This window comes from Carlito syrichta, unplaced genomic scaffold, assembly GCF_000164805.1.
Source record: "Carlito syrichta isolate Samal-C Ts95f unplaced genomic scaffold, Tarsius_syrichta-2.0.1 Scaffold304675, whole genome shotgun sequence".
Lineage (NCBI taxonomy): Eukaryota > Metazoa > Chordata > Mammalia > Primates > Tarsiidae > Carlito > Carlito syrichta.
Genome location: NW_007248771.1, coordinates 177,184 through 188,370, shown reverse-complemented (window position 1 = coordinate 188,370; position 11,187 = coordinate 177,184). Strand labels below are relative to the sequence as shown.

At 48.1% G+C, this 11,187-nt stretch overlaps 2 protein-coding genes across 5 annotated transcripts in view; one reads left to right on the top strand and one right to left on the bottom strand.

Moving 5' to 3' along the window:
* The window catches only part of NDUFS1 (NADH:ubiquinone oxidoreductase core subunit S1), a 34,976-nt gene extending 28,425 nt beyond the window's left edge, over positions 1–6,551 (bottom strand). The window contains exons 1-4 of one of the 4 annotated variants that reach the window (XM_008060613.1): positions 6,402–6,551; positions 3,739–3,803; positions 3,150–3,241; positions 1,132–1,239 (exon numbers count right to left, since the gene is read on the bottom strand). In XM_008060613.1, the coding sequence (XP_008058804.1) occupies positions 1,132–1,239; positions 3,150–3,241; positions 3,739–3,799 (261 nt within the window). In that variant the 5' untranslated portion in view covers positions 3,800–3,803; positions 6,402–6,551. Of the gene's footprint in view, positions 1–1,131; positions 1,240–3,149; positions 3,242–3,738; positions 3,804–6,243 lie in introns of those variants that run through there. The other 3 variants (XM_008060614.2, XM_021713681.1, XM_021713682.1) reach the window with 3 other exon arrangements.
* A 355-nt stretch (positions 6,552–6,906) lies between these two features.
* On the top strand, positions 6,907–9,489 carry EEF1B2 (eukaryotic translation elongation factor 1 beta 2). Its single transcript, XM_008060612.1, has 6 exons — positions 6,907–7,092; positions 7,522–7,644; positions 8,188–8,314; positions 8,562–8,628; positions 9,041–9,166; positions 9,291–9,489. The coding sequence occupies exons 1-6, from the start codon at positions 7,013–7,015 to the stop codon at positions 9,443–9,445; spliced, it is 678 nt and encodes a 225-aa protein (XP_008058803.1). The 5' UTR covers positions 6,907–7,012; the 3' UTR covers positions 9,446–9,489.
* The last annotated feature ends 1,698 nt before the right edge of the window (positions 9,490–11,187 follow it).

The window sequence follows — 11,187 nt, the reverse complement described above, 5'->3', positions numbered from 1 at the left end:
AGGCGAGTGGATTGCCTGAGCCCATGGGTTCGAGACCTGCCCAGCCAATTTGGCAAGACCTCGTCTCTATAATAAATAAAAAATTAGCCGGGTGCAGTAGCGCGTGCCTGCAGTTCCGGCTTCTTGGAAGACTGAGGCGGGAGATTCGCCTGAGCCCAGCAGGTCAAGGCAGCGGTGGCCGGAAGCATGCCACTGCACTCCAGTCTGGGCGACAGAGTGAGACTCCAACTCAAACAAACAAACAAACAAAAAACATACATTTGAAAATAAGCAAAGAACAGAGTACTTTTTAAGATTAAAATTTTAAAGTTTTCATATCCATAATACAGACATTTGGCACTTCACATTTTTCTCAGAAACAAGTCAGACATCCTACTTTTTAAGTTTATTATTATCTAACAGTCAAAGCAATTTTTTATTCTGCTCTGAAACAGATTACTAAAGAACTGTGCTCTGATTAGCAGGCACTACTGAATTAAAATTGCGTATACCAAAATGCAATTAGACTACTGAAAGTGATTCTCTTCCCTGCAACCCTCTTTTCTACCAAAAATGGCAATGTGCCCCGCGCCTTTGGGAGGCTGAGGTGAGTGGATTGCCTGAGCCTGCAGGTTCGAGACCCGCCCGGGCAGCGAGACCTCATCTCTACAATAAATCAAAACATCAGCCGGGTGTGGTAGCACATGCCTGTAATTCTGGCTACTTGGAAGGCTGAGGCGGAAGGATCACCAGAGCCCAGCAAGTCGAGGCTGCGGTGGCCAGGAGTGGCCACTGCACTCCAGTCTGGGCGACAGAGTGAGACTCCAACTCAAAAAAAAAAAAAGAAAAAGTCAATGTGCTGCTTGGCAACTCCACATCCTAGCTGTGTGTCATATAGCCATTTGGAAACACTGACAGCCACATGATATCACCTTTACTTTCTATCTGGTACAATTACATGGCACGTGCATTTACAAAGCACTTCCACAGACATGTTTCCTGTCCAAAATGAAGAGAATCAACTGCACAAAAAAATAGTAAATTTATAGACAGACGTGAACAGGATGGTAGGTTCTCTACTACAACACTTGATTCTAAATAGTCTGCTGTAAGATACAAAGTTTCTCCCACCTACAGCATGGTGTCAAGTACCTTAGGAGCTTTCTCAATCTCCACAAGGCACATCCTGCAGTTCCCAGCAACGGACAGCCTTTCATGGTAACAGAACCGAGGAATCTGCATGCCGACCTTCTCACAAGCCTAGAATACGAAGTCAAGCAATTCTGCATTAGAATGACCTGATCCTCCCCCCACACACAAGAACACGAGGCCATCTAATCACCCCTATCTATAAGTATCTTCATTCATTCTTTCCTCAGTCCCTGAAGATCTCCCTGCTCCTTTGCTCCTGACTCCAACCTATCTTTGAACTGCCTCAGAGGACCAATGCTCCACAGCATGCTTCCCTCTTATAAGGAAGAACCTGGATAAGGTTTCCTTGGAGCCTGCTGAAGGCCTGGCTTCCCATGTGCACTTGGAACCGCCATCCACAATGTCCCTTCTAACTCTGTACCATTCCTGGATTTCCTCTTTGTCTCATTTCCCTCCTCTGGATTAGAGACTCTATCTCACAGCCTCCAGCTGGTTGACTTTTTCTACCTTTGGTTCCTTGTGCCCCACTCAGGACTCACCTCCCACTATAGCTGAAGCTCTTCCTAATTCTTGTGTGGCAAGTACGGGGAATTAGCCCTACTCTGCAAATATCACCCCTCCTCTGTAAGTTCCTCCTCTTTTTGGCCCATAAACATGTACAAGTGTCCTCTAGAGTTAGTTCTTCTATCCTCAGTCCTCACTCCAAAGCAATCCCATCGTTTCCAATGTTTTAACTATTTAGTTAGCAAAAATGCATGTTTCCTTAGAGCTAGATGCAGTAGGTGCTGTAGTGAATGGTACAGACACCATCCCAGCCTTCCCACCAGCTCACTTTACACATGAAAACTGCATCCAAGGCCGGGCAAGGTGGCTCATGCCTATAATCCCAGCACTTTGGGAGGCTGAAGTGAGCGGATTGCTTGAGTCCAGGGGTTCGAGACCAGCCTGGACAACTTGGTGAGACCTCGTCTCTACGATAAATCAAAAAACTAGCTGGAGCCGGGCTCGGTGGCTCAGCCTGTAATCCCAGCACTTTGGGAGGCTGAGGTGAGTGGATTGCCTGAGCCCGCGGGTTCGTGACCCGCCTGGGCAACTTGGTGAGACTTCATCTCTACAATAAATCAAAAATTAGCCGGGCGTGGTAGCGCGCGCCTGTAGTTCTAGCTACTTGGAAGGCTGAGGCGGAAGGAGTGCCGGAGCCCAGCAGGTCGAGGCTGCAGTGGCCAGGAGCGGCCACTGCACTCCATGCACTCCAGTCTGGGAGACAGAGCGAGACTCCAACTCAAAAAAACAAAACAAAACAAAAAAAAAAACTAGCTGAACATGGTAGTGCACGCCTGGAGTTCCAGCTACTTGGAAGGCTGAGGTGGAAGGATCACCCGGGTCTAGTAGGTTGAGGCTGTGGTGGTTGTAAGTGTAACACTGTACTCCAGCCTGGGCAACAGAATGAGACTCCATCTCAAAAAAATAAAAAAATAGTCGGGTTCAGTGGCTCAACCTATAAACCGGAGCTTTGGGAGACCAAGGTGAGTGAATTGCCTGAGCCCGCGGGTTTGGTACCCGCCTGGGCAACTTGGCAAGGCCTCATCTCTACAATAAATAAAAAAAAAAAACTAGCCGGGCGGGGTAGTACGCGCCTGTAGTTCGGCTACTTGGAAGGTTGAGGCAGAAGGATCGCCGGAGCCAAGCAGGTTGAGGCTGCAGTGGCTGGCAGCGGCCACTGCACTCCAGTCTGGGTGACAGAGTGAGACTCCGACTAAAAAATAAAATTAAATAAATAAATAAATAAAAAATAAAGCCAGTATCAGTGAACTCTGTACAGTGGGGGACAAACTCCTTTCTCTCTGTCACTTCTAAATAGGGCCTGCCTAAGCTCATTCTCCATAAAACCAACTATTTTCATATAACTTTGCTATGCATAATTCTTCTTTAGAATAAAACAATATGAAGGAAATAAACCGATTTTTTTTAAAAATCAGAACATATACACAAAATAAAGAATGGGAATGAATGCCTACTTGGAGGACTGTGGTTCCCGGTTCCACCATGACAGACTGACCATCAACAAATACTTCAATCAAGTTGCTTGCTGCTGTGACAGTGGTTCGAACTGACCATCCAAAATATTGAGAGGAAAAGCAAATTAACAGAGGTTGAATTTACTACAGCGAAGAATAATGGATTAATTATCTACAAACCCAAAACATTTCATTTTATATCACTCCTCTCTATTTCTCTAGATATACTTTAAAAAGATTGAATTAGAAAAAAGTTTTTTCAGTTCTGAATACCAAACAGAATATGGTTGTCTACTTTTGACAGTAGTTTAAACTAAAACTTTTAATGCCACTAAAAATATGTTCATGGGAAGACTACTTTTCAAAAACAGAATGGCTGATTTTTCCATTTTGACACTGATGCATAGTTTCTAATAATTTCTATAAATTATTTAAAGTAAAATTATATTTTGAAAATTATTCTATTCAACTTAGATCAGACATTTCTATTTTTACTTAAAACAGATTATGGATTAGGGTCTTTGATCAAATATTCCAAAGACCTATAAAGTTACTTACTCAAAAATGAAAATTAAAAAGAAATACTCACCACATCCTTTAGGAGACTTAGAAAGGCCTACTAAGGCCCTTCTTACAGGTATCCTTAACATATTGCTGAACATAAAGCAAAGAAAAATGATATTATTGTAGGGAAAAAAACACCTAATTGTAAACTTTTTGGTAATGCTTTATGGTTCTAAATTATTTCAAATACATTATGTCACTGAACATTCACAGGTCCTGATATTTTCCCTCAAATTCTATAGATGAGTATACTTAGTTGCAGAGATATTGACTTGTACATTGTCCAAGAGTTAAGGAACAGCTAGTGTGTAACTCTGGGTTTTCTAACTCTATGAAAAGAGCAGTTTAAAAAAAATACAGCCGGGCTCGGTGGCTCAGCCTGCAATCCCACGCCTTTGGGAGGCTGAGGTGAGTGGATTGCCTGAGCCCGCGGGTTCAAGACCGGCAGGACCTCATCTCTACAATAAATCAAAAAATCAGCCGGGCGTGGTAGCGCATGCCTGTAATTCTGGCTACTCAGAAGGCTGAGGCGGAAGGATCGCCGGAGCCCAGCAGGCTAGGCTGCAGTGGCCGGGAGCGGCCACTGCACTCCAGTCTGGGCGACCGAGTGAGACTCCAACTCAAAAAAAAAAAAAAAAATACAAAAATGATCAAACTTAAAACACTACCTTAAAAGTAAACTAAATATACTGCTAGGCTAACATTGAGTTTGTCATTAATGGTTATATAACATAAAGTCTACTTTTCTGTTTTTATTTCTTGCCAATATGCATTCTACCATCATATGTTCTAAGTACAGTCATCTACTAAATGCTCCTGAGATAGCCTGAGAAAGCTCACAAACCCAAGCCTTTGAAGTGTCTTGTCTGCTCCTTTCTGGGCTGAGAAGTACAATTATCTTACAGATGTGCAACTGTTTCTGTGCCTGTTCTGCCCTCCTAGTATTACTAACTCCTGGAATCTTTCTATCTTCAGTACCAATCCATGGGGCTGGCACACAGTAAGCACTCAAACAATGGTTCTCAAATGAGGACAATTCTACTCCCCTGGGGAATATCTGGAGATACTATTTGTTGTCACAAATGTGGAGAAGCTCCTGGTATCTAGTGAGCAAAAGGCAGGGTGCTGGCTAAACAACGTACAATGCACGAGACAGTCCCTCAAAGTGTCAACAGAGCTGAAGTTAAGACACTCTGCTCTAAAAGGCTTCCTGAATTACCGGCATAAACGGGAGTGGGTTTACATAAACCCCACCACTTAAATACAGACACACAAAGCAAACAGAAAATTACTCAAACTTTTAGCAGTCTTTTTGTCTATTCACTTGGATTGCCTGAGCCCATGGGTTTGAGACCAGCCTGGAACAACTTGGCAAGATCCTGTCTCTATAATAAATCAAAAAATTAGCCAGGCACGGGGGTGCATGCCTGTGGTTCCAGTTACTTAGAAGGCTGAGATATAAGGATTGCCTGAGCTCAGCAAGTCAAGGCTGCGGTGACCTGGGCTCCAGCAATTCTCCTGCCTCAGTCTCCCAAAGTCCTGGGATTAGAGGCGTGAGCCACCTTGCCCAGCTTGGCATTCCATACAACTTTAAAACTTTAAATTATCATTCTGCCTTCAATACAACATAAAAGTAGTACTCACTTTAGATAGGAAACCAACCACAACTAGGCTGCCGACACCCAGCCCCACGTAAGGGTTCGCAACACGGGATCTGTGCATCACACCAAGTGGGAACAGGAACGTCTACTGGACAGGAGTGTTGGTGACCAAGGTCCTCTACACCATGCTGGACACCATCCCTCAGATTGCCCACTCACCTTCTCCACCCGCATGCACCGCCTTCTTCTTCAGCTTCCTCCCCTCGGAGGGGACACTTCGCCCCAGGCCACTCCCAACTCCTGCCCAGTCTGCCCCACAGCGAGACGGGTCCCCTGCCACTCGGCGTCCTCCGGCGCCCCAAGGTCCCCTGCGCCCCGCCGTCCTCGGGCCCCGCCCTCGTGTCCCTGGACTCCTCTTCGGAGTCCCGGGACATTCCCGCCGGCTCCCCGCCGAGACGCCCGGTCCTCACGCTCTCCAGGCTTTTCCTGGCTAGCAGGGCCGTCCAGTTCCGCGTGTGTCGACTGAGTCGGAGACCAGGGAGACCGGCAACGCCTGTCCACGAGCACCATCGCCCTGTCACCCTGCACGCTCCACCACAGGGCCGGACGCGCCTCCGGACGCGGGCAGCGACAGGACAGGGTAACAAGGCGACAGCCTCCGACGCCGCACCGGCCCGGCCAGTGGGAACCCAGACGTGGGTCCTGCCGGACTGGACGGCCCGAACGCCTCCTCCTCTCTGCCCTGTCCGGCCCTGGCCTCGGCGGGCGGCGCCTTCAGTACTCAGCCTCTTCTCTTCATAGCCTCTCCCCCGCACACAACCTCCCCTCCTCACAGCCCTCACCTACGCACACAGCACACAGCCAAAACAGCCGGCCCCTGCCTGAGAGCCCTAACCTCCGCACACGCTCCAGCTCCTCGCCGCCCTCACCTCCTAACGGCCTTGACCTCCTCTCGGCGGTGGCGGTGGCGGCGGCGCCCAGTCAAGGACAAGAGGAGACCGAGTCGTGGGGCCGAAGGGAACAGTCCCGTGGAGAAACGGAATCCCAGCCGAGGCAGCTCGGCCTCGCAACCCGAACACCACCTCACCTGCTCCCCGAAGCCCAAGCCACTCTGCTTGACCGCTCGGACCACCACGACCCCGCAGAGGCCGGGTCTCTCCAATATGGCGGCCTCGGATACCTCCGTCGGCCAGACCTGGGAACGGCAAGCTAGGAGGGACTAGAAGCCTCAGATTCGCATTTTTTTTTTTTTTTTCTTTCCTTCTCCAGAGGTTGATTTCGGCAATTTCCGTCCTCCTGACAGAGGGCGGGGCGGAGCTCGGAGCCGCACTTCCGCCGGAAGTGTTTAGGAGGTTCCCCCGAGGCCAAGCGTCTTCGGTCATCTCCGGCGCTTCAAGGGGCGGCTTCCGTCTTCCTGGGAGCCGCGGAGGTGCGAATTTCAGAAATGCCCTTTTTATTAATCTATTTCCAAACACAACGAAAGGTCCGAGGACAGTGTGTGGGCCATTTAATTCAGATCCTCCAATTTTTACGTGGAGGAGTGCGACACTTTGACCTTTCACCTCGGCCGAGGGCGCCGCAGGGAAACGCCTCCGTGTCTATATAAGGAGTTTTCCGGGCCGTCCGCGCCCTTTTTCTTAGAGCCCGCACCCGGGCTCCCCTTCGCTCCGCGCTTCCCCGCGCTCGGACGCCGACACCATGGGTTTCGGTGACCTAAAAAGCCTCCCCGGCCTCCAGGTGCTCAACGACTACCTGGCGGACAAGAGCTACATCGAGGGGTGAGCGGCGGGTGGAGCGGTAGGAACTCTGCAGGCCGGGCCACGTGGCGCAGCCTCTGCAGCCGGGTGGAAAGCCGCGCCCGTGCCTAGAGGAAGGTGGAAGCGCTCCTTCTCTGTCTCCTCTTCACACCAGCCCTGAGGTCCGGGTGGGCGCGACCCCCACCACCGGCGGGCTCTCCGAGGCGAGAGAGGTCCAAAGGCGTTTGTGTCCTGTAGTCCGTTCCGCCGGACTCGCCCCCCAACTCTGAACGTGGCCTGTAGACGCGGCGCCCGAGGTCGAGGCGTACTTGCTACGGGCAGCGCAGCCACTGGATACGTGGTGTCCCATTTTAAGGCGCATAGTAGAAGACAACTGGAGCAGCTTAGGGACCCCCCAGGACCGAGTACCACGGATCACGGGGTGGGTGTGGTGTGTCTCTGTGTCCGCAGGTATGTGCCGTCGCAAGCGGACGTGGCGGTGTTTGAAGCGGTGTCCGGGCCACCGCCCGCCGACCTGTGTCATGCCCTGCGCTGGTACAATCACATCAAGTCCTACGAGAAGGAGAAGGCCAGGTAACGTCCGTCCGGAGAGCTCGGCAGGATGCTCCCTGGCTGTTGGACCCAGGCCACAGTAGCTTTGCTGGGTGTTGTGAGCTAAATGGTGTGACCATAGAAGGCCAAGAGACTGAAGTTCTCCATTTTATCACAGAACAGGTAGAACATGGACAGCAGTAATTCACCTTTCCCCACACTGCCCTGCCAATATGCCTTGACCCTGACCTGGGGGTGGCCTGCCTCTGGGGTGAGAGGGTGGTTCATTGATTCAGTCCTTGGTCATTCTTCTGAAACTGACTGCAAGGGTGGAAGTTTGGGGAAGTGGACTCTTCATTAGGAGTGAGCATACTTAATGAAATCTCCAACAAATGTTACTACTGAAAGTAAATCGTAGTGAGTGTTGTACATGGTGCCACTGTTTGGTGAGAACATATGATCTGTGTTACTGGAATGTGTTAAAGGGTAAATTATTACAAAAGCGATAAAACGATTAAAGAGCGAAACGGTTCTCACGTCTTGTCTGGAAGAGGATGTTACAGCTTGTGAATTAATTTTTTAAAGCTTGCCAGGAGTGAAGAAAGCTTTGGGCAAATACGGTCCTGCTAATGTGGAAGATACTACAGGAAGCGGAGTTGCAGACAGCAAAGATGATGATGACATTGATCTTTTTGGATCTGATGATGAGGAGGTACGCCACCTTTTCTAAAGAGTAAACCCATGGGCTGGATAGGCATGTGTATATGTGGCCAGGTTGCCTGGGCTTGAATCCAAGTCTCACTGGTTACATGATGAATAAAATCAAATCACCATCTTTCGGCTGAGCTCCTGATGGATTTGCTTTATTCTGATAGAGCTGGTCTCCTTTGTGATGACCCTGTTAGCTTTTAGCAGAGGAACAACCAACTTTGTGAAGTGTACTACATTTTTCTTTACAGGAAAGTGAAGAAGCAAAAAGGCTCAGGGAAGAACGCCTTGCACAGTATGAATCCAAGAAAGCCAAAAGTAGGTCATGTTGTGACTTGGCTTATTTAACTTTGATTCAGAGTAATGTCAGTAGTCTTTCTCATAGCTTGCTCCCGAAGTAGTTTCCACTGTGTTCGCTAAATAGGTCAGTGTTTCCAAGCCTCCTTGTAGAGGCTCTTCATGAAGTTTCCACAGCTACTGGTCTACAGCTGCTCTTGGTAGTGGCAGCTGTGGCATTCCTCTGTGGGAAAGAAACTGTTAACACGATGAAACACCTCTTTCTTAGCAAAACAGAAAGTAGGTTTGTGTGTGTGACGGACACAAAGTGTGCTCTCTAGTTTCGTTTGAGATGGTTCGTTTCAAACAAATTGGGAAGATTTGTTAAATGTCTTGGTGTACGGTAAGACGGTGTAATTCAATTATCTGAATAGCACTGTTGGTTATTTTTTAGAGCCTGCCCTTGTTGCCAAGTCTTCCATCTTACTAGATGTGAAGCCTTGGGATGACGAGACAGACATGGCGAAACTGGAAGAATGTGTCAGGAGCATTCAGGCAGATGGCCTGGTTTGGGGCTCTTGTGAGTTCAACTTTTGTTTTTAAAACTGATATCTGGCATTTGCATACACTTTCAGCCTTTCCCAACGGGACTTCTCTAACTAGGACTTTTGTAAATGCTTTTTTTGTTTGTTTGTTTGTTTTAGCTAAGCTAGTTCCAGTGGGTTATGGAATTAAAAAGCTTCAAATACAGTGTGTGGTTGAAGACGACAAGGTTGGGACGGACATGCTAGAGGAGCAGATCACTGCTTTTGAGGACTATGTGCAGTCCATGGACGTGGCCGCTTTCAACAAGATCTGATGCCCTTCTTGGATCCCTGGCTCCAATAAAAGCTCAAAAGATAACCCTTGGCTCTTGAGTCATTAAAGGAGGGAGATATATATGAGGGGGGACCCCCAAAAAATTAGTTTTTGTAGGACAGACTTCTCTCACTAGGTAAGTGTTCTAGGAACCCATCAGCATCAGCGTACTAGCTAGTGTTGTTGTGAGAGGCTGTTTGGCTTCACTGGATTTTTTTCGGATATTGTTTAAACTTATTTGCCCATTTCATGATGGGTGTCTTATGATTACATCTGCCCACACTGTGTTGAATGTACTGCATGATCTCCTTGGCCCACCCTCCCTATTCACCTGATTTTGCCCTGGGTGACCTGTTTTCCTCAGATGAAAAAAGTTCTCAGAGAATCATTTTGCTGATGTGGAAGAGATGAAACAAAAAGTGGCAAAGGCCTCGAAACTGACAAGTTTAGAAACTTGAGCAGTACAAAAAGCATCTAGATAGGTGTATCAAATTATGGAGAGTAATTTGAAGGTGACTGAAATTTAAGCATGTAAGAATGAATACAATTTTTGTATATATCTGGATTTTTTGGGGTTCCCCCCCTTGGCTATCCTTTCATTTTGTGGGAGGAATTCCATGTGCTTTTGAGTGGTGAGAATCGGGCATTCAGCAGCTGTAGGGCACTTCTTGTAGCCATCAGCAATGTCCTCAGCAGTGTATGGTGCTGTTGGGACTTGTAACCTAGCACCTTCAAGTTGGGATTCCTTGTTGACAAAAATAATAGTCCAAATCACACCTGAAAATAAGACTTGGGGAACACTTCACCAAGAGGAGGTTCGAATAGGGAAGACTGCCCAGAATTTGCCATGAGTTACACTACAGAGATTTGGCAACTTAAGATAATGCCTCATGAGGGTAAAACCTAAGTGTTGGGAGTGTGATTTAGGAGGTGGTTATACAGACAACTGCTTCCGGCTTTCTGGATGAATGGAGTACTGTGAAGGTTCCTGAGTTTGCAGGTGGGATGTCTGGTATTTGAGAATTTGACTGGTCTTAGTGCTGCAGTTGTGATAGACAGGTATTAGAGACACTGGACCTTAGCAGTTAATTTGGGATTGGGAACAATTTTTTTTTTTTGAGTTAGAGTCTCACTGTCTCCTAGACTAGAGTGCAGTGGCTGCTCCCAGCCACCGCAGCTTTGACCTGCTGGGCTATGGCGATCCTTCTGCCTCAACTTTCCAAGTAGCTGGAACTACAGGCACATGCTACCACACCTGGCTAATTTTTTTGATTTATTGTAGAGATGAGGTCTCACCAAGTTGCACAGGTCTCGAACCCACGGGCACAGGGCTCAGGCAATCCACTCACCTCAGCCTCCCAAAGCGCTGGGATTACAGGCTGAGCCACCAAGCCCGGCGGGAACAATTTTTTTTAACTGGTGGATTTTAGAAAAGTGCTTGGGAAATGCTGATCTCTAAAGGTCATTTTGTAGATCAGGACAAAGATTGAATTACTTGTTTTAGGTTAATTTTCTTCACGGTGGTCTTTTCTCCCAGTCTGATTGTTTTGTTTTGTTTGAGTTGGAGTCTCACTCTGTTGCCCAGACTGGAGTGCAGTGGCCACTCCTGGCCACTGCAGCCTCGACCTGCTGGGCTCCGGCGATCCTTCCACCTCAGCCTTCCGAGTAGCCGGAATTACCGGCGCGCACTACCACTCCCGGCTAATTTTTTGATTTATTGTAGAGATGAGGTCTCGCCTGCCC